At 39.4% G+C, this 23,178-nt stretch overlaps 1 protein-coding gene across 1 annotated transcript in view; it reads left to right on the forward strand.

Moving 5' to 3' along the window:
- Positions 1 to 3,513: 3,513 nt before the first annotated feature.
- The window catches only part of slc27a6 (solute carrier family 27 member 6), a 79,200-nt gene continuing 59,535 nt past the window's right edge, over positions 3,514 to 23,178 (forward strand). The window contains exons 1-4 of the mRNA XM_088356138.1: positions 3,514 to 4,049; positions 10,561 to 10,770; positions 13,501 to 13,659; positions 16,073 to 16,197. Of these exons, the coding sequence (XP_088212264.1) occupies positions 3,563 to 4,049; positions 10,561 to 10,770; positions 13,501 to 13,659; positions 16,073 to 16,197 (981 nt within the window). The 5' untranslated portion in view covers positions 3,514 to 3,562. The remainder of the gene's footprint in view (positions 4,050 to 10,560; positions 10,771 to 13,500; positions 13,660 to 16,072; positions 16,198 to 23,178) is intronic.

The following is a 23,178-nucleotide window of genomic DNA, read 5'->3' on the forward strand; positions in this document are numbered from 1 at the left end:
CAGGTGGACTGTTCTTGTGTTTGTTTACTTTTCATCATGTCACACACTAAAGACCCCTTGCAGAGAGGTACCTCCAACCTTCAACCTTTTTGAAGCTTGGTGGCATTTGCGTAACCAGACTGCTTTTGGGATGCTCAAGCACCCCCAATCTCATCCCAGGCACCCCCAAAAATTATGGCATTTTTAAAAACTATCTTTGTCTTAACAAGGGAAAGGCTAAAATATGATGAAAACGGCTAGATAAAAAAGGAAAGCAAATTAAAAAATGTACAGCAGCGTCGGAAATATTCTACTACCTTTAGTTCATTAGATTCCTAGCACTTCTTTCTTAAAAATATCCCATCCAGAATAAAAAATTAAGAAGTATGTATTTTATCCTCATCAATCGATCACATTACCTAACATTGTTACAATGCACTATTCTTGTTCTTTGCATTGTTATTATTATGAAAACTTAGGCCAGTTTTCTGAGCACTACGCTGTGATTATTATTTGTGCTTATTTTTCCTGATAGTCTTCTCTTTTTTTCTATTCCATGTCTCAGTTACATGTTTTACCCTGTTGTGCCATATCTAATCTTGTTGCATACAATGTTTCACAACGTTGATATCAATGACAATAAAGACAATTCTATTCTATTGTATTCTATTGTATCTATTCTAATTATCATCACATTTTGATGATTTATCTATGAACCATTTACTATTTTAAAAATTCATGATTGGTACAGTTTTTTCCAATGCTAAATTTGGATCTTTTTGGTAATAAACCAGCTTGTTGAGAACACAAAGGTAGATCATTTATTTATTATTTCATCATTTATTTTTTTACATTTTAACAAACAAGGCACGCTGGGTGCTCAGCACCCCTAAAGCTCTTAACCTAAAATTGCCCCTGGACTCCGATTTTTGTGAAACGGCTTCAATCTAAGATTTGGAATTTCAATAGCAATAGATTCGCAAATGTTCTCTTCCAGAAACTCAAATTAGTTAAAAGTGACTGCGTTGCCTTGCTTATGAATAACGAGCCCGTTCTGAACATATGGCACACGAGTTATATGTGGCTCATTTTGTGAATACCTATGGCTTGGAAATAAAATGGATCATTAGCAAACAGTCAATACTTTCACTTTATTAAAGGTATTTGACACACATGCAAAGCTGAGGCAATAGTAACTTTGAGGGTTCTGTTCAGTATATACAGAGCACAATTTTACCTACAGTTTACAGTCAAGGTGTCACACCAACAGACCCAGTTTTGGCTGTAAATTGCGAAAAATCCTTTGTATGGAGGCTAATTAAAAATATATGTTCCTTCTTGAGACACGTTATGATGAAGAGCCACATAACAAATTCTAAACACCCAGAAGCTTTGCAAAAGAACCTAGAGCAATATGAATGAGTACGGTAGGTATGGGCAGAGTTGTACACTCCTTCTCCTTCTCCCAGCGGGGTCTGCAGTGGAGGTAAATATGTTGGTCATCTTCGTTTGCAATATTTTCTGACATTTTATAAAAGAACCTTGCACACACCTTGTTTTGAAAACATTGTTCTCTGGCATTATTACTATTCAATAGATTTGATCAGAGCATCAAATGTCACACAGAGAAATAAAATATGTTGGAGTCTAAGCGTTTGTCTGGAGAGCGGGTTTAACGGTCTTGTCGAGTTTTGTCTCAAAATATATGGTGTGGCTCTTTTGTACCCCCAAAAAATCAAAATATTTTGCTATCATGGCTCTTTGAGTCAAGATGGTTCCCGACCTTAGCTGGATTACTTTTATTTTTAAGGGTTTTTAGTATGCTAGGATTAGCTGAGTGTAAAAGATACAGGTTGTTTTATATCTCTCTGGGTTCATATTTATGTCGTTGAGTGAAGCCCGTTTTTGGGGGTGCTCGAATACACCAAGCACTGTCAGGACCAGAACAGAAACAGGAACCAATTGTGAAAAGTTTACCACAAGATTTATTGAAGGAAAAGCGGGAAGCAAGTTGATCTCATACTCAGATTGTGATCCAAACACGGAAGTGGATCTTCCGTAGCGAGCTATGGCGGTGTCAGGGACGGGAAAACTGGTCGGTAGCCGGGACTGGGAGAGCAAGGCGTGGTCAGGGTTCCAAACGAGTCGTAAGCCAGAACGGGAGAGTAGAAGTAGTCGGGACCAAAAATGGGTCCTAAGCCGGGACGGGAGATCAGACTTGGTCAGGATCAAAACAGGTCGTAGCCGGAGACAAACAGGAGCAAAAACGGGACAGGCGGGAGTCAGGGTCGAATAAGGCTTGCCTTGTATACACAAAGGTTCGCAGACGGACTGACAGGACTGGGTTTAACTAGGGACAGGGGGCCAATCAGAGCCCGCAGCGGTTGGCTCCAAATGAACGGGCACAGATGAGTCACATCGGTAATTATGACAAGCACACCTCCATTTTATAGCATTTTTAAAACAATTTCCCTTAATTAAGTTCAGGACAGGCTAAAATATGATGAAAAATGCAAAATTTAAAAAATGGTCAGTCCACTTGATTCCTAGCACCATGTCGTAGCATTTTGGCAGTATTTTTAAAGAATTTCTACAGTAGTATTTTTGTACTATTTCTACAGAACAATTTTTTAACATATGTTAAGTATTATAGTAGTTGTATTTATTTAAGTGTTTTGTAGTATTCTTTAGTAATGCTGTAGTATTAGTGTAGTTTTATTTTTGTAGTATTTCCATAGAAGAATCTTTGTAGTATAGCTGCAGCATTCTTTTAGTATTACTTTAGTTGTATTTTTGTGGGATTTTTTTGAGTATTTCTGCATTCAGATTTTTGGAGTATTTCTGTAGTATCAGTATTACTGTACTTTTTAAAAATATTTTTTGTAGTCTTTCCATGGTATAATGTTTGTAGTATTTTTGTAGTATTTTTGCAGGATTACTTTAGTTGTATTTTGTAATATTTCTGTCGTAGTATTTCTTTAAAGGTACTTTTGCAGTATATCTTTCATGATCTTTGTAGCAGTATTATTGTATTATATTGTTATTGTAGTGGTATTTTTGTAGTATTTATTAAATGTTTTAAAAGTAATGTTGTTGTATTTTTGGAGTATTTCTGTTGTAATATTTCGGTATAAGTATTTTTGTATCATAGTATTACTCTATCGTTTTTTTTCTTCTAGTATTTCTATGGTATTCTTTTCTTAACAGAATGAAAACAAAATCATATGTTAGGTCCCTGTTATAAATTTGGTATTTAGTTCTGAGGTAATTTTGTGGTATTTTTGTAGTATTTATCTAGTAGTATTTTTGTTGTAGACACACAAAGGGACTATGGGGATAAAGTTGGCACCAAATATCATGTTTTATCAGTAATGCTGTATTTACTATTATTTGAATTTTTGACATATTTGGATGAAAAAGCCCGCTTGTGGCCAGCGGGCCATAGCTTTCCCACACCTGCTCTGGGTGCTCAGCACCCCCAAAGCTCTGAACCTAAAATCTCCCCTGCATCCGAGTAGGATATTCCGACTTCCCATTTTTCTGGCAATAGTTGCGGCAATTGTTCTTCCTGGGAACAAAAGAAATGATGCAGTCCTCTGGCTGGATTTTATCTCTAGCTGTGGGTATTTTTTCTGCTCATGTTTTGCAAAGACTTTTTTTCCCTTACTTTTGGACAGACTTCTTCTTTATCTTGACTTTATGGCGATATAGCTTAAAACTGGAGCTTTTCAGGCTTACTTCCCGGGTGTGTACAGTCCTGGACAGATTCATCCAACAGGCATCCCGTATCCCCGACAAGCCTTTCCTCATCTACGAAGGGAGCGTCTACACCTATAAGGACATAGAGAAGCGCAGCAATAGATTGGCAAATGTTTTCTTTCAGAAACTCAAATTAGTTAAAGGTGACTGCGTTGCCTTGCTTATGAATAACGAGCCCGACTTTATCAGCGTTTGGTTCGGATTAGCAAAACTCGACTGTGTGGTTGCTTTTCTCAATACAAACATGAAGTCCAAGTCTTTGCTGCATTGCATCAACTCCTGTGGAGCCAAAGCTGTAGTAGTCGGTGCAGGTAAATGATCACGCTTGCATTCTTGTTACCTGAATTTACTTTTAAACTTATTTGGTTGGCTATGTGGTGGGGGATTTTAGGTTGAGAGCTGTGATCAGGGGTGTATATATATATATATATATATATATATATATATATATATATATATATATATATATATATATATATATATATATATATATATATATATATATATCCGGAATAAGTCTTGTGGGTTGTCTTTTGACAGCGATACGGAGACGAAAAAAAGTCCCCATCCGCTCTAATGTATTTTGAGAGTCTCCCATCCAGAATACATGGGCCCATTCAATATAATGGGGAGCCATGGTAAACAGGGCTTTTCCCAAGGGTAGTCATAGGAACCAGGGACTGTCCAGGGTGACTTGAGGGGGCCCAACCCACATTACCTTTAACCATGGGTAAATGGTTATTTCCAAAGAGTGGATGCTAGCAAAAGGATGCGAACAGCTATGTGCGCTGCTAGCAAGTGTTGGGCTGGCATAGCCAGCCCAAATATTAGTGCAAGCTAGCTGTAAACACTGACGGTGATTAGTTGGAATGGCATAGCAAGCCCAAGTATTAGCAAAGACACGTTGATGCTATGCTTACTAATGCTAGCTGTAAAAACTGTTGATGACGAATTGGGCTGGCACAGCCAGCCCAAGTATAAGCGCAAGCTAGCTGTAACCACTGTCGGCAATGCTAACTTCTTCATTTAAAAAAAAATTGGTAATGGCTATATTCTAACAAGTCCCCCCACAGAACCAAGTGAAAAATGACAGAAACGTCTCTCTGAGTTGAAAACTTTTTGCTAACTCATAATGCTAACAACCGGGGTTATATATACATGCAATACAATTGTCTAGTTAGTTGTGATTGCTTCAGCGAAGCAGGCACAACTAATACAATCCTCCGAGATATTATTATTATTATTAGTTGTGATTGCTTCAGACAGGCACAACTACATTGCCAAGTGCTGTAACCACAGGGCAATGTAGTTGTGCCTGCTTCGCATAATTAGTTGTGATTGCTTCAGCAAGGCACAACTACATTGCCAAGTGCTGTAAGCACTGTCTGCATTGGGTAAACACTGTCTGTGGCGCAGCCAGCCCAAGTATTAGCGCAAGCTAGCTGTAAACACTGTCGGCAATGCTAACTTCTTCATAGTAAAAAATTTGGGTAATGGCTACATTTTAACGACTTCAATATTTACAAATTATGCTAATGGCCTCTGAGTTATGCTAACAGATACATTTTAAAAAGTGATGCTAACGCCTAACTTCTTTATGCTAAAACATTTTGGTAATGGCAATATTTTATCGATTTCAAATTTACAAATTATGCTAATGGATACATTTGGACGAGTTATGCTAATGGATACCTGTTAAAAAGTGATGCTAACAATTTAATGCTAACTTCTTCATGCTAAAATTTTTTGGTAATGGCTATATTTTTACAACTTCATATTTACAAACTATGCTAATGAGTACATGTTGATGAGTTATGCTAATGGGTACATGCTAAAAAGTGATGCTAACAGCTAAATGCTAACTTCTTCATGCTAAAAAAATTTGGTAATGGCACCATTTTAACGACTTCATACTTACAAATTATATTAATGACCTCATGTTAATGAGTTATGCTAACAGATACATTCTAAAAAGTGATGCTAACGGCTAAATGCTAATTTCTTCATGCAAGAAATTTTTGATAATGGCAATATTTTATCGACTTCATATTTACAAATTATGCTAATGAGTACATGTTGATGAGTTATGCTAATGGCTACATGCTGAAAAGTGATGCTAACGGCTAAATGCTAACATCTTCATGCTAAAAAAATTTAGTAATGGCGATATTTTAACGACTTCATATTTACAAATTATGCTAATGGCCTCATGTTGATGAGTTATACTACTTCAGAAATACTACAAAAGTAAAAACCAAGTAAAAAATGACAGAAACATCTCTCTGAGTTAAAAACTTTATGCTAACTTATAATGCTAACAACCGGGGTTATATGTACATGCCTCGATCATCTTCCAGATCAATCACAACTCTTACAATTGCCGCGGGAATTGTCTAGTGTTTACTTAAAATCCCGCTGAATAAAACTTTAATTAGTTTCTCCTTCAAGGTTTTTTAGAGTACCATGACGAATTATGCATCAAAAATTCCAGCTCGACAAGGAGTATCCAGCTATGTTCTTGGTTACCGATATCCGTCACCACGACAACATAACTGACGATTTAAAAACCCAGAATTGCCCATTCATTTTGAATGGGACCATCTCAAATGAACTTTCCAGTACCAGGGGGGGTGTGGGGTGGCAGAGTCCCCCCACAGAATCAAGTCAAATTTTACAAATACAGCTTTCCCAGTTAATACATTTATGTTTTATCCCGGGATCATCTTCCAGATCAATCACAACTCTTACAATTGCCGCGGGAATTATCTAGTTAGTTGTGATTGCTTCAGCAAGGCACAACTACATTGCCAAGTGCCGTAAGCACAGGGCAATGTAGTTGTGCCTGCGAAAAAAAGTCCCCATCCGGAATAATGGGTTTTGAGAATCTCCCATCCGGAATACATGGGCCCATATAAATCAATGGGTAGCCATGGCAACCAGGGCTTTCCTGAGGGTAGTCATGGTAATCAGGGACTGTCCAGGGTGGCTTGAGGGGGCCCGACCCACATTACCTTTAACCATGGGTAAATTGTGAATTCCAAAGAGTGGATGCTCGTGAGAGGATGCTAACAACTATGTGTGCCGCAAGCAAGGTGTTGGGTGTAGCCAGCCCAAGTATTAGAGATGAGAGGTTGAAGATATGCTTACTCATGCTAGCTCTAGAAACTATTAGTGACGAGTTGGGCTGGCGCAGACAGCCCAAATATTAGCGCAAGCTAGCAGTGAACACTGTCCGCAATGGGTTGGGCTGGCACAGCCAGCCCAAGTATTGGCGCAAGCTAGCTGTAAACACTGTGGGCAATGCTAACTTCTTCATGCCCAAACATTTTGGGAATGGCTATAGTGTACAACTTCATATTTACAAAATATGTTAATGGGTTCATGTTAATAATTTATGCTAATGGCTACATACTAAAAAGTGATGCTAACGGCTAAATGCTAACTTTTTTAAGCTAAAAAATTTTGGTAAGGGAAATATTTTAACGACTTCATATTTACAATCTATGATAATGGGTACATGTTGATGAGTTATGCTAACGGATAGATGCTAAAAAGTGATGCTAATGGTTAAATGCTAACTTTTCAATGCTACAAATTTTTGGTAATGGCAATATTGTTACGACTTCATATTTACAAATTATGCTAATGGACTCGTGTTGATGATTTATGCTAAGGGGTACATGCTATAAAGTGATGCTAACGGCTAAGTGCTAACTGCTTCATGTAAAAAAGTTTCGGTGATGGCTTTTTATTAACAACTTCATATTTACTAATTATGCTAATGGGTACATGTTGATGAGTTATACTAATGGATACAGGCTTAAAAGTGATGCTAATGGTTAAATGCTAACTGCTTCATGCTAAAAATTTATGCTGATGGTCATATGCTAACAAATCAACAAAATGAATAGGCTCAATGGATTCTGGGTGGACCAATTCAAATCGAACGGGCCATTCTATTTGAACATGTATATTTTAAAAGTTTTTAAAGTGTAATAACAGTGTTTTTACTAAGAATTTGATTTTTAGACCTCCACAAGGCATATTCTTGTGGGTAACGATTATGGGCCAATCTGAAATGAACTTGCCAGTACCGGGGGGTGTGGGGGGGGGCGGAGTCCCCCCACAGAACCAAGTTAAAAATTACAAATACATCTCTCTGAGTTAAAAACTTTATGCTAACTCATAATGCTAACAACTCAACGCTACCGGTTCTCTATCAACATCTGCCAGATCAATCACAATTCTTACAATTGCCGCAGGAATTGTCTAGTTATATCTATCTTCTTCCGCCGAATTTTGACGGGCTTCTCCTCCCAGAGCTTTTGGAGTAGCCCAACGATTCATATACCAAAAATTCCGGCCGAATCAGGACTCTCCTGCGAAAATACAGATTTTTGATACGAGTCAAAAAAAAAAAAAAGTCCGGGTTTTGAGAATCTCCCATCCGGAATACCTGGGCCCATTCATTTCTATGGGTAGTCATGGAAACGAGGGCTTTTTCAGAGGTTAGTAGGGACTAAGCAGGGACTGTCCAGGGTGGCTTGAGGGGGCCCGACCCACATTACCTTTAACCATGGGTAAATGGTGAATTCCAAAGAGTGGATGCTAGCGAGAGGATGCTAACAGCTAGGCAATATTTTAACGACTTCATATTTACAAATTATGCCAATGGTCTCATGTTGATGAGTTATGTTAATGGGTAACTGCTAAAGAGTGATGCTATCGGCTAAATGCTAACTTATTCATGCTGAAAAATTATTCTAATGCTAACATGCTAACGACTCAACAAATTGAATGGGCTCAATGCATTCCGGATAGGCCAATTCAAATCGAACGGCCCATTCTATTTAAACAAGTATATTTTAAGTTTTTAATGTGTAATAACAGTGTTATTACTATGGTTTTAACATGAATGTGTTTTTTGTTGTTAACGGTTGTGGGCCCATCTCAAATGAACTTGCCACTACCGGGGGGGTGTGGGGGGCCAAAGTCCCCCCACGGAACCAAGTAAAAAATGACAGAAACATCTCTCTGAGCTAAAAACTTTATGCTAACTCATAATGCTAACAACCGGGGTTATATATACATACCGGAATCATCTTCCAGATCAATCACAACTCTAACAATTGCCGCGGGAATTATCTAGTTATTATTATTATTATATCTATCTTCTTCCGCCGAAATTTAACGGGTATCTCCTCCCAGAGCTTTTGGAGTAACCCAACGATTCATGTACCAAAAATTCCGGCCCGACCGGGAGTCTTGTGGGTTGTCTTTTGACAGCGATACGGAGACGAAAAAAAGTCCCCATCCGCTCTAATGTATTTTGAGAGTCTCCCATCCGGAATACATGGGCCCATTCAATATAATGGGGAGCCATGGTAAACAAGGCTTTTCCCAAGGGTAGTCATAGGATGCTAGCGATAGGATGCTAACAGCTATGTGCGCCAATATCAAAGCTTTGGGCTGGCTATTAGCGCAAGCTAGCTGTAAACACTGTCGGCAATGCTAACTTCTTCATAGTAACATTTTTTGCTAATGGCTATATTTTAACGACTTCATATTTACATGGTATGCTAATGGCTTTGTGTTAATGGGTTATGCTAACAGTTGCATGCTAAAAAGTGATGCTAAGGGCTAAATGCTAAGGTTTTCATGCTAAAAAAAATTGGTAATGGCTAGATTTGGACGAATTCATATTTACAATTTATGCTAATGGCCTCATATTGATGAGTTATGCTAATGGAAACATGCTAAAAAGTGATGCTAATGGCTAAATACTACTACTAATAATAATAATAATTTCCTTTGTATTGTCATTCTATGTAACAATGTACACAGAACGAAATGTCGATACACCTGACCCGTTGTAGCGAACTGTTTGATGCTAAAATTTTTTGGTAATGGCTTTATCTTAACGACTTCATATTTACAAATTATTCTAATGGACTCGTGTTACTGAGTTAAGCTAACAGATACATGCTAATAAGTGATGCTAAAGGCTAAATACTAACTGCTTCATGTTAAAAAATGTTGGTAATGGCTATATTTTAACGACTTCATATTTACAAATTATGCTAATGGCTTCATGTTGATGAGCTATGCTAATGGATACATGCTAAAAAGTGATGCTAATGGCTAAATGCTAACTTTTTCATGCTAAAGAATTTTGGTAATGGCAATATTGTTACGACTTCATATTTACAAATTATGCTAATGGTCTCATGTTGATGAGTTATGCTAATTGGTACATGCTAAAAAGTGATGCTAACGGTTAAATGCTAACTTCTTCATGCTAAACAATTTTGGTAAAGGCAACATTTTAACGACTTCATATTTCTTTTTTTCTAAATATACTATGTAGTTTCAAAAAAGTTAGCGGTTATCAAAATCCGCCCTTTTATTTATTATCGATGTGGGTATAAAAAAAAAACCAGCTATCGTGCATCCCTAATCAATTGTGAAATTTGGTAATATTTGATGGTAGTGATGATGGACACATGTTCTCCAAAGAGGACAATATTCATTAACAAAATCAGGACCAAGAGCACTAAACAACTAAATAAAGCTAGAAACAAAAAACAAACATGACAAAATTCAAACTAGAAATGGCAATGAGCAAAGTAACAAACGAGGCGGGGTGGAATAAAGTGACAGAAAAATTCAAAATGACCCAACAAAGTTTGCTAAATAAAAATGTCTGGAAAACTGGGCACAGGTGTGTGGTAATTGGACATACGTGTGGCCAGTTCCAAACGCCAGTTGGGGCTCTGTGGTAGTGGGAGTAAGTCCAGACCCTAAAACTTTCCTTTTTTTTAGATTTAGAGGAGAGTCTAAATGGTATCAGAAACAACCTACTGGAGGACGACATTCAGGCGCTGACGATGAAGAGCCAGTGTGAGTCCACAACGATTGAGTCCGTGTTTGATCACCTAAATACTACCTCAGACAAATTGTTACCAGGAATATTACATGGCACCACCTCTCTCAACGAACCTACACTCTACATTTTCACTTCTGGAACCACTGGTGAGTAGCTCCTGCCATGTCATCGTTTCAAAACATGATAGTGACTTTCAGTTGAGACCAAAGGTGTCAAACTCAATTTATCGAGGGTTACATGCTAGCAAAAAAAATCCCAGAGGGGCCAGACAAGTAGATTAAAGAGAGATAGAAATGAAAAGAGAGCGGGTAAAAGGGAGATAGTGACGGAAGGAGAGCCAGAACAAGGGAGATAGCGATGGAAAAGAGAGAGAAAAAGGGAGATAGAGAAATAGAGAGAGCACACAACAGAGAGAGGAAGAAAAAAAGGAAGGGAAGGGAGAATAAGAAAGTAACGGAAAAAGAAAATGACATGAAAACAAACAAAAGAGAGTAGACAACTGAGAAAAAGAAAAAGACAGAAAACGAGAGAGAAAGAAACCGACAAAGAAAGAAATAGAGAGAGAAAGCGTAAGTGTGGGAAAGAAAAAGTGAGTATGGGAAAGAAAGAGTAAGAATGTAGTGAATAGAGTGAAATAGAAAAAGAAAAGAGAAAAGAGATGGAAATAAAAAAAGAGATGGTAATACAAAACCAACTAGCTCGGCGGCCTTAGGGGTAGGGCACCCGCCCCGATACTGGGTTGCTGGGTCGAGCCTCAACTGGGTCATACCTGAGACTTAACAACATTGGTACCCATTGCCTACCTGCTTGGCACTCGGCATTAGGGGTTGGATTTGGTGGGTGTGGTCACTTAATGACTCCCAATGAGATATTGCAACACATCAGTTGGGTTGAGCGAGGGGGTTCGGACCAGAAAGAGTAAAAAATGTGAATGTGTTTTTGACTTTACCCACCTCCCACTAGGGGTATATATATAGCTGATCATTTTCAAGATTTTCCTTTACAAATAATTGATTATTCAGATCAGCAATTACAGTTAAATACCTGTATATCACATAACAGACAAACACAATGATACCTGAGAAGTGAAATGAAGTTTATAGGATTTTCAGAAAGTGTGCAATAATTACTTAAACAAAAGTAGGCAGGTGCATAAGTTTGGGCACCCTTGTTGTTTTATGGATTTGATGCCTTTAGCACTAATTATTTGAACACACAATTTCTTTGATAAGCTCATTGACCCTTGACCTACATAGATAGGTGAAGCCAATCATGAGAAAGGGTATTTAAGGCGGCCGTTGCAAGTTGTTCTCCTTTTTCATCTTCTCCTCAGAACAACTCTCAAATGACCTGAAAACAAAGATTGTTCAACATCATGGTTAGGGGAAGGATACAAAAAGCCAGCACAGAGATTTCAGCTGTCAATATCCACTGTGAGGAACATAGTGAGGAAATGGAAATCCCACAGACACAGTTCTGGTTAAGGCCCGGAGTGTCAGGCCAAGAAAAATCTCAGATAAGCAGAGGCGATGGTGAGAACAGTCAAACTCAACCCACAGACCAGCTCCAAAGACCTACAACATGATCTCGCTGCAGATGGTGTCATTGCACATGGCTCAACTATTCAGCACACTTTGCACAAGAATATGCTGTATGGGAGAGTATTGGGGCAAAAGCCTTTTCTACGCACATGTCACAAACATTCGCTTGAAGTATGCTAAAGCACATGTGGACAAGCCAGCTTCATTTTGGAATGAGGCGCTGTGGACTGATGAAACTAAAATTGAGTTATTTGAACATAACCAGTGGCAAAGAAAAACACAGCATTCCAAGACACACTTGCTACCCACAGTAAAATTTGCTGCTGGTTCCATCGTGTTGTGGGGCTGTGTGGCCAGTTCAGGTACTGGCAATCTTGTTAATGTTGAAGGTCGCATGGATTCCAGTCAGTATCGGCAGATTCCTGCGTACAATGTTCTAGAATCAGTGACAAAGCTGAAGTTGCGCCGGGGTTGGATGCTTCCACAAGAATATGACCCCAAACACTACTCAAATTATACTAAGGCATTCATTCAGAGGAACAAGTACAATGTTCTGGAATGGTCATCTCAGTCCCCAGACCTGAATATTATTGAAAATCTGTGGTGTGATTTAAAGCGGGCTGTCTATACTCGGAAACAATCAAATCTGACTGAAGTGGAGATATTTTATAAAGAATGGTCAAAAATACCTTCAACCAGAGTTCAGACCCTCATTGTAAGCTATAGGAAGTGCTTGGAGGCTGTTATTTCTGCAGAAGGAAGATCTACTAAATATTGATGTAATCTTTCTGTTGGAGTGCCCAAATTTATTCACCTGCCTACTTTTGTTCAAGCAATTATTGCATATTTTCTGTAAATCCTATTAACTTCAATTCACTTCAGATATCACTGTGTTTGTCTACTATTTAATATATTCAACTGAAATTGCTGATCCGAACAACCAATGATTTATAAAGCGAAAGCTTGAAAATGATCCGGGGTGCCCAAACCTTTTGCATATGACTGTACATAATATATACAGTATGTAAACAAGAATGACGTATTGAAGCTGCACATGCATTGTTGAAGCAAAATGGCAGAGTTCGTGTAAGTTTATAGCAGCCTATTGACACAAAATAATGGTGGATCATGAAAGAAACACAAATTATGTTCTAGCAGCGACTTTATTTTAATCGTCAAAGGCAACAAAAAATATGTTATTTGTGCCTGGATTTTTACTTTTGAAAGTACGGGAAGAATTGAAAAATTGGCCTTGAAAGTGCTTGAAATTGGCTGTAAAACAAGTGTGCAAACCCTGGAAAAAAGTCCATTCTGTTTATTATTTTCTTCTCACAGGGCTCCCTAAGGCAGCAGTCATCACTCACCTCCAAAGCTTAAAGGCAGCAGGAGGATTTTGGTCATTTGGTGTGACTGAAAAGGATGTTATGTATATCCCTCTGCCGCTTTACCACAGCGCAGCTTCATTGATTGGAATTGGAGGAACCATTGAGCTTGGTAAATTCATCTCATTTAGAAATAATTTGTGTTTGGGACAGAGGCCCTAAAATCGCACCCACCAGGATGATAGTTTGAGGCAGACGCCTTAATATGGGAGTTAAAAGGACTGTGTATATTATTTTCCTACTAAATGTCGCTGTATTCTGTTATGATACAAAAACAAGTGATAAAAGCATCACTGAAGAGGACCATATATGGGGGACTCAAAGTGACCAAAACCTTATTACTTTTATAAAGAAAATAAATAAGAAACTAGAAAGTAAAATAAAAAATAAATTTAAAATGAAAAAAAGGACCAAATAAGAAATGCGAAAAAAATAAGAAAAAATAAGACTTAAAAAAAAGAAAAAAGAAAAAGGATAAAGAGAGAAATTTGCATTTTTATATTTTTGTCTTTTTTCTCTTTAATTCCTTTTTTCCTTTTTACTTTCTTGGTCTCCATCTTTCTTTTTTCGCTCCTATCCTACTTTTCGTTTTATTACCATTTTCCTTTTTTGCCTCTTTTTCTTGTTTCTTTATTCCTAACGTTTATTTAAAAACTCTTTTTCCCTTCTTTTTGTCTCTCTTAGAGAAAGGCTGGTTAAAATTGGAAGAAAAAGGGTGCTTTTTGCTCAGTTACAGGCTCTGTAATTTGTAGACTTGCTTGGACTTATTTTTGGTTGCACTATATTACAGCGACACCTAGTTGACAAATATGAAACTTTGTCCCTTTAAGAACAGTGTTTTTGTAAGCGTTTTTTTTTTTTTGTGGAAAATCCCATTTGGCCCAACCTGGCTTGGATCCTAGATTCAGAGGCACCCAAGAAATAGTAGTAATAATAGTAATAATAGTATGAGACCCCTGATCTACGGTGAAGTTATTTGACAAGAACAGAAGGAAATGTGATTGAATTTTATATATAATAATTGTAAATAGACTTCAACCATTGTTGCCTGTAACCTTCCATGGGTCTGAGCAATCACACAAAGATGTTTGTGCGTTGCTTAAAACAACATTGAGCAACATCAATCCCAAGTGTCCCAACCAAATCATTAGCAAGCATGTCCAAAACCTGCCATCAAATCAATTTACATTTTGCTTTGGGAAGTCATTGACATTGAGTTCCCTGTAATACTAAAACTTTAATGAATTGGCTAATGTAATATTAGAAAACATATGTCAGTTGTTTTTACAAGAAATATTAAATGTGATATCCATTTTTGAAAAAAGGCTCTTTAGTTACATACGACCATCATTTGGTGGATAATTTTAGTTGGTTGCACGATACGGAACTGTATTTAAACACACTTTCTTGGCACAAAGATTGATTGTTACATTCAAATAATATGCAAACTATATAAATGTAACACGAGAGCAATTTACGAGACCTCAAAAAAGTATGTTCTTTTTCCGGCATTTTTCTTTTAATTTTTTTCTTCTTTTGTTTTGTTTCTCCTAGTTTTTGTTTTGTGTTTCCTAGCTTTTTGTTTTGTTTCTTCCTAACTTTTTGTTTTTTTCTTACCCTTTGTCTTTCTTTGTTCTTTAGTTTCCTTTTGAATTTTATTTGTTACTTCCTTTTTCCCCAGGCTTTTCACTTATTTTTTCTTCTTCTTCTTTTTGTCCTGTTTTCCCTGTTTTTTAAGTTGATTTTAATTAACCTCTTTTTTTGTTGTTTTTCTTTTATTTGTTTTTCATTTTTGTCTAGTTTTATTTTCTTATTTTTCTTCTCCATGTTTTCCCCCTTTAAGTCATGTTGTCCATTATGTGACATAATAATTTGTAATACAGTTTGTGGATCAGAGCAACAGAAACAATCATTAGGAGCAATTTGAGTGCCAAAAGATCCAGCTTTTTTTTGTGATCCAAGCCAAAGGAGCTGCTGCTCTAAAAAAATAAAAAGACGGAAATCTTTTTCTTTTCGGATGCTTTTCTACTTTTCTATGTGATGTTTGTTGCAACATGCCTGAAAACAAAAAATAAGCGAGAAATCAAATCAAATGATTTGACAAGACAGGAGAAGTGACAATGAATGAGACAATAAACTAAGTCCAAATCAAGGCAAAAGCTCTTCCAGCCCTCATCTAGTAGATTGAATAGAGGCTTGTGAATGTGATGAGGACTGGGATTGCCCTATATCTGTTGTTATTGTTATATTGAATTTCATCTCATCTCTCATCTCATTAGCTGCACCGCTTATCCTCAGTAGGGTCGCAGGGGTGCTGGAGCCCATCCCAGTGATCTTCGGGCAGTGGGCAGGGGACACCCTGAACTAGTTGCCAGCCAGTCGTGAGGCACACAGGGACAGACCGTTCGCTCGCTCATTCACACCTAGGGACAATTTGGACCGGCCAATTCACCTGAAATGCATGTCTTTTGGAATGTGCGCCGCCGTGCTGCTATGTTGAATATAATAATTGTTGTTTTTCACAGGTGCAACCTGCATTCTAAAGAAGAAGTTCTCAGCCTCACAATTCTGGAACGACTGTCGAAAACACAACGCAACAGTTTTCCAATACATCGGTGAAATGTGCAGATACCTCTGCAACCAACCAAAGGTAAAAGTATGTTTACTGTGTTTGGTGTATTTTAGGGACAGTAGTGATGGGAGGTAAGATCTTCCAATGGTAAGATCTTAGGCCCGTAACCGACCGGACCCGAATTTAGACCTGGGTCTGACCTAAAGTGTCAATCATTACGTTCGGGTCGAGCCGGGATTCTCTCTCCCTGCCTTTTTTCCCATTTTTTAAGAGCTTGTAGTATGGGCTATGATGTGCAAGAAACGCCGTGACTAAATCAGTGTTTTGTAACAACTTACTGTGATGTTTATACACGAACAGCACAATGCGCTGCGATGTTTCAAAGCTGTGAGTAGTTTTGGCCACAAGAGACTGTGGTCTCCAAAACAACAGAAGTCTCCTCATCACAACACGTCCTATACTAAACTCCTGCAATGTAATTTCAAAGAACTCCTTACTCTCTCTGTCTATCATCAACCCTTTATTGTTCTTCCTTGTCTCCCTGTCTCTCTCTCTCTCTTACAGTGCTGCGCTAGACGCTTAAAGACTTACTGCTGCTACGTTTATGGCGCAATTTTTAATCAGTCAAAAATCACAAACGGCCTTAAAATGTTCCGGTGATGGAAAATTGTTGGTAATGTAAGCTAGGCAGACAAAGAAATATTAATTTTTATGCAGTTTTGTTTAGCTTAAATTTTGTTACAAATGACAAGCTTTAATTTGTTATCATAAATCACCTCTCCTTCCGAGTTCTCGCAAATAAAATATGAAATTTCGGGATTACTTCGGCCTTATTTGGTTCTTTTCACACCGTCGCTCCAACATTACATGAGCAACTCACTGCAACACATTCTGCTTGATATCGCAACGTTTAACTCAACATACAGAGATCCCTCGGTTTTCATGGTTAATGGGGACCAGAACCGCCTGTGCAGTGAAAATCTGCGAGATATAAAAAAGGGGCAAACTTACCTCAAGATGATGCCAATACCGACCAAGAGTTATAGGACTGAAACAAAATGAAAACTATAAATTAACAAATAATAACACATAACACAAATTTCCGGTTGAATGACTTTCTTTATTGTCATTATACAAAATTAAAATGAAATTGGAGGACATTTGTCAAAAGCATGCACAGAGTGGTCTTTCATTTTGCGGTTTAGGGTGCAAAGACCCTCCTTTGATCTTGTCAGGTGCCCATTTGACCCAGTGAAGCTTGGGATTATTGTGAAGCATTTTTTGCCGAACATCATATGAACCTCTCCCTTTTCAATCAAAAGCATGTCAACTGCCATCCTGGTTTGATAAGCCATTGGGAAAGTAGCAGCAAGTGAGTCTCGCAGAAAACTCTTCCTCTGTGTACATACCCAATTTTTAAATTATGTGATGGATGTAATTCATCCTGTCTACGTTCTTGTTGGGAGTACTGTAATCCATAAAAATATGGATTCCCAACTAGCAGCAATTTGATTAGCCAATTTATACTTACAGTATCTGACACCACGAGGAACTCAAATGGCATAAATGTACGTTGGAACACCTTCTAGCCATTCGTTCGGATTTGTTTTTGTCGTTAACTCCTCAATACACTGAGGCACAATAGCTTTAACAATGCTTTATGACCCATGCATGCAACACAGTCAGAATGAGATAAACATTTAAGAGCCAGTTATTACTTTGCCCGAAAATCCTGTAATTGACTGAAATTCCAAATCAATATTGTTATTTTGTATGTATTTTATTATCACACTTGCCTTTTTGGTGTATTGGATAACATGAATTTTCTCTAAAGGTGTCATGATGACTGATTAATTTCACCTGTGCCCGCTCGTTTTGCACCAGCAGCTGCTGGCTTCCTGATTGGTTCCCCGTCCTACTTAAGCTCGGTCCTTTAACTCGTCTGTTGTCAGTCCGTCAGCGAACCTCTGTTTTCACAAACATGACTCCCATCAGTCCCGTTTTTTTCACCCGTTTTCCACCGTCCGTTCCAGATTTCCCCGTTTGTCTCCGCCTACGACCCGTTTCTTGACATCGACCAAGTTTTTGATCTCACTACACTACAATCTCCCGCTCCGGAAGATCCACTTCCGCATTCAGAACACGTTCCGATTCTTTAAGTGGCTTCCTGCCTGATTCCCATTTTTCGACCCGTTTCTGAACCTGACTACGCCTGTTTTGCCTGCTACCTGCCTACGACCACTATTACAAACTTCTATCACGTCTCTGCTCCTGCGCCCCGGTAACCCGATGCTTTTCCCTCTTCGACGCCGCTATCGCTTGCCAAAGAAGTGCCACTTCCGCGTTCCGAGCAACATGCTCCCCACAATCTACGATCACTGGATCGTGGGTGCCAGCTTACTTCTCTTTTCAAATAAAACTAAGAAACTAATGCGATTTGGTTCCCGTCTCCGTTCCTGGTTCATGACAATTTCTCATGGTTATCTTTAATTTTAACACTGATCCTTGTTTAATGAGTGTTATCTTGTTATGAAAATACTGCCTCGACACTCCACAAAATCTAACTAATGCCCTGTCAGGTACCATCAATACCCCTCATGCCCTCTTGCACTTATTTGTCTGGTATTTTTAAACCCCTTCAAATTTACACTCAATGCAGTCGTTATCTTTGTTGCTATTGTTACCCTGATTTAATAATTATATGCCCATGAGATGGGTCACAGTGATTATCTAAAAAAACTCAATCTTTAACTGGCATTATGTTTTAGGTTGGCTGAGAGGAATAACATGGGTAATGTTTATTTTAGGAATGCATATCATGCTGGCATTCCCTCACACTAATCAGTGACAAAAACACTTAAGTTCAACAGTTCTTACACCTGTGTTTTGCATGATCTTAACTGTTTCTTTCATTATAAGTTACCCCAATGTTGTCTTTTATCTGGATTTCCCATCAACCGTCAGATCCCAGTCTCATATGATGAGGACCAGTCCCTGAATGGGAAAACCTTTGGTGTCTTGGGATCCGGCTCAAAGGTCTATTACCTTACATCTCTGAATAGAACACAAAGTAAGAAAGACAAGTGACACAATTTTTTTCTCACAAGGAGATGCTTCACAGTCAAAGCCTGATTCACATCTAACCAGAACTGTAACAGCTCCCCTATTTTATTACAAATAGTTGAGTCACAGGGTCGATGGGGGGGAGAGTTTAACATAGCCAGAGGACACCATAAAACATCAGACAATCGTAAAATAAGAAACAATAAACATGAAACATAAAACAGAACGGAGAAAAATAAACATGACAATGCAGCAACTTCTCTTCTCTGGCGAATGATTGAGTGGTTCACAAGGTGATAAAACTCGTTGGAGCAAGGAAAGCATTTTACTCTACTGTTGGAACTCTATATAATCAAGACAATTCTAATTCCGATTCTAATTCTTAGATTGTAGTAAATGAATGATAAATATATTTACAATTATCCCATCAGTAAGCAATTTCCATTGTTTTTATGCCCACAACAGACACATTCAGTGTCGGGTCTGGCCCATCAAGACAGTAACCATCCTGATTGAGTGCGACAACAAGTAACCACAGGACAAGACATCAACGGATTTTGAACTTTCAAGGGGGTACAGGAGATAGAGACTAGACCTCAGATGACCAAAATTTAAAACCTTCTTTTAAAAATCTCCTAGGTTACAAAATGGGTTCAGCCAAAATTTGTGTGGTAATCAAAGAAGCAGTTACAGCAGTTGGCTAATAATGACAATTATGTAAACAGTTCACAGTAGTAAAACACAAACTACCATGTGAAATGTCAGTTAAAACAACAAAAAATTAGCCAAAATAATGAACAACTGTGCATAATAATAATAGACAAAGTGACAACACTGGGATCCTGAACAAACCTTTTTGCCTTTCTCAAATAATAAAACAAGAAAAAAGGATATTCTTATAATTTCCTCTTTTAATGTAACAGAAACATTGAAATTATAAGCAGTACTTTTTCTCCGAAAAAAAAAAAAGAGTAAATAATCAGCGTAAGACCATCCTTCTACCTCAGATAAGCTTTATCACAGAGCCCAATGTATATTTTTTGTTGATACATACCTTTTAATTTGTATGGCAGGATTTCAACTTGCAATTCAAATATTTTTACAATTAGCAAGTCACACCTTTCCTTAATAAGCATTGAATCATTCTCACATGCCCTTGCTTGTCTCGTATACATTTTACCATCGTCAAAGGTGATTTTTTTTGTCTCATTCAGCCAGGATTGGTTTGTTAGTGTAGTTTCCTAGTCGGCAATCAACTGCTATGGTCTACTGATCATTAAAAACGCATCTTTTGTTTTCTTTGTTTACTCCTTTCTCAGTGGAAACACAGTCATGCACACAATATAGTAGAGGTCTTAATTGATGCAAAACTGAAAGTCTTCTTTGTCATGAGTTGCTCTGTTATTTTGTTGAGTGGATGAAAGCTTGGCCATTACACTGTACTGCTTTGTGGTCATCTGAATATACGTGATTAGTTAATCTCTGATTTCCACACATGAATTACACGTTTCAAAGAACATACTCTTCGTGTACTTATTGTTGCGTGTATAACCCCCAATTAATTAATGTCTAACCTCTTGTGAATTAACAATATTTTCAATTTAAATGTATTTTCCTTGAAGTCATTAATAGTAACTAGTAGTGAGCACTACTTGTAATTTTGGTATCAATACGATCTAAGTAAATAAAGGGTGGTAGCGATCAATACCGAACCAATAGCGATACTTTTTGCTTGAAATGTTATGATCGTCAAGTAATTGACACCTTCTACTCCTATAATCAGTTCACAATTATGATATACCGGTACACACAGAAATATTGAATAACTACAATGCAAACTCTAACTATATATATATATATATATATATATATATATATATATATATATATTTCTATTACAACTGTTTCAGAACAAAAGTCAAAGGATGTCAAGGTTGCCATGGAGCCCAATTGGCCCCACACGTGGGCGCCAGCTGCAGCTTGTTGACATATTGGCTCCCTGTCAGTATTTAAACTCTGTACTGCCAGTCCCCTTTTGTCGGTCCGTCTACGAATCTCCGTTTTTACACGGCAAGCCCTTTGTCGCCTGTCCTGTGTTTTTGCTCTTGTTGTTCTCCCGCTACGATATGTTTGATCTCGACCACGTCTACTCTCCTCTCCTGGTATTCGACTTTTTTCCGTTCCAGACACCGCCATCACTCGCCACTGAAGTCCCACTTCCGCATCTGAGGTACCTACTCCCCGCGACAAGCGATCTCCGGATCGTGTGTGCACTCCTTTCCCTTCTTCCCAATAAAACTGTAAAAAACGTTACGTGAGTGGGTCCTGTCTCCGTTCTGGTCCTGACAGTACGGACCGACAACAAAATGGATCCAGCGAACGCTCACACAAGCGCGGATTGGGGAGAGCTGGAAACTCCCTACGCACTGCAGCAGTTGCACCGGACAGAGGGCGAGGTCTGGCGATTGTCAAGTGACGTCACCGCTCTTCAACTGCTGTTCCAGCAAATCTACAAAGCATGCGGTGTCAGCAGGAGCAATTAGCTTGGCTGACTGAGCTCCTGTCGTGTCGGCTGTCTGCAACAGCCCCCCCTCCCGAGGGCTCTTTTCCTGTCGCGTTTCCCGCCCATTCGGCCCACGGACTTGCCCGCCATGGGAACTGCTGTGCCTCGAATAGGTTTTCCGGGAAAATTTGGCGCCGATCTTTCCGAGGTAACCGTCAGCCTTTCAGCCTCGCACGACGGCCTCTCCGCCGCGTGGGTGCCAAATGGGCGCTATGGCAACCGTGACAGAACCCCCCTCGAGGGACGACTCCAGAAGTCCCCAAAATACAAAATACATTGCTCTCCATAATGGGCTGGTACCCCCGAGGAGGGTGGACCCACTTCAGCCTCCGAAGGCGTGGCAAAAGCAGGAACAGGAAGCGGCCGGGCCGGCAGCCGGGCGTCGGGTCAGGTGGGCCGACGGACGAGCCGGGCAGGCAGCCGGACGATCCGGGCAGGCATATGGGTGGATCTTGTAGTATCGTGGGTGGTGGCTGGAATGCACCCAACGATCGATACGGGCCGTCAGAGCAATCGCATCGTCGAGAACGGCGAGGAACACCAATTCATCCTTTAGGTAAACGGCCAGGCTGTGGAGGTAGGCGTCAACCAACACCTCTGAGTTTCAATTGCTGCGGCTGGCAAGTGTACGGAAGTCAATGGAGTAGTCGGCAATGGTGCGCTGTCCCTGCCGGCTGCTCATGAAGGATCTAGACGCATCAACCGACGATGACCCCCTGCCAAAAACTTTTATCATTTCCTGGGCGAGTAGATGAAATGAGGATCAGACCCCTGTTCGAACTCCACTGTTTCCCAGAGCCAAGACCTACAGAACAGGTAGTTCATCGTGAACGCCACCTTGGCCGCCTTGGAGGCGAAGTTCCTGGGATGCAGGTCAAAAACCAGCCAAGAGTTGGTGATGAACGGCCAAAACAGAGCAGGATCACCGCTGAATTTTTCCAGAGAGCCCATCCCCTCAGCAATTCCCATGTCGGGCTAGTCCGTGAGCAGGATGGGTGGGGAGTGCAACGGCACGGCAGGAGGAGACCCCCCGGGGGGCGGCAGCGATGACGGCATTTGACGCGACAAGGAACTCCGTGGGTTTAGCTATTTGCTCATGCAGATGCTGCAGGAGCTGTTGTTGTTGCTGGACTTGCAGCAGAAGGGCGGCGACGTCACCTGATAGTCATCGGACCTCGCCGTCAGTCCAGTGCAAGTGCTGCAGGGTGGAGGGAGCTTCCGTCTCTCCCCGATCAGCACTTGTGTGAGCGTTCAGTGGGTCAATTTCTGGTCTTTCCGTACTGTCAGAACCAGAACAGACGGTAGACACAAAACTGTAACATTTCACACCAAGCTTTATTGAGGAAGCGGAGAAGTCAGCCGTGGGAAAACAAACGCCAGCAATCCGGTTCTCGCTGGGCAGGAAAAGCAGGAAGCCCTTGAGATCGGAGCGT

The sequence above is a fragment of the Urocampus carinirostris genome, chromosome 16, assembly GCF_059441175.1.
Source record: "Urocampus carinirostris isolate Australia breed hairy pipefish chromosome 16, RoL_Ucar_1.0, whole genome shotgun sequence".
NCBI classification, from domain to species: Eukaryota; Metazoa; Chordata; class Actinopteri; order Syngnathiformes; family Syngnathidae; genus Urocampus; species Urocampus carinirostris.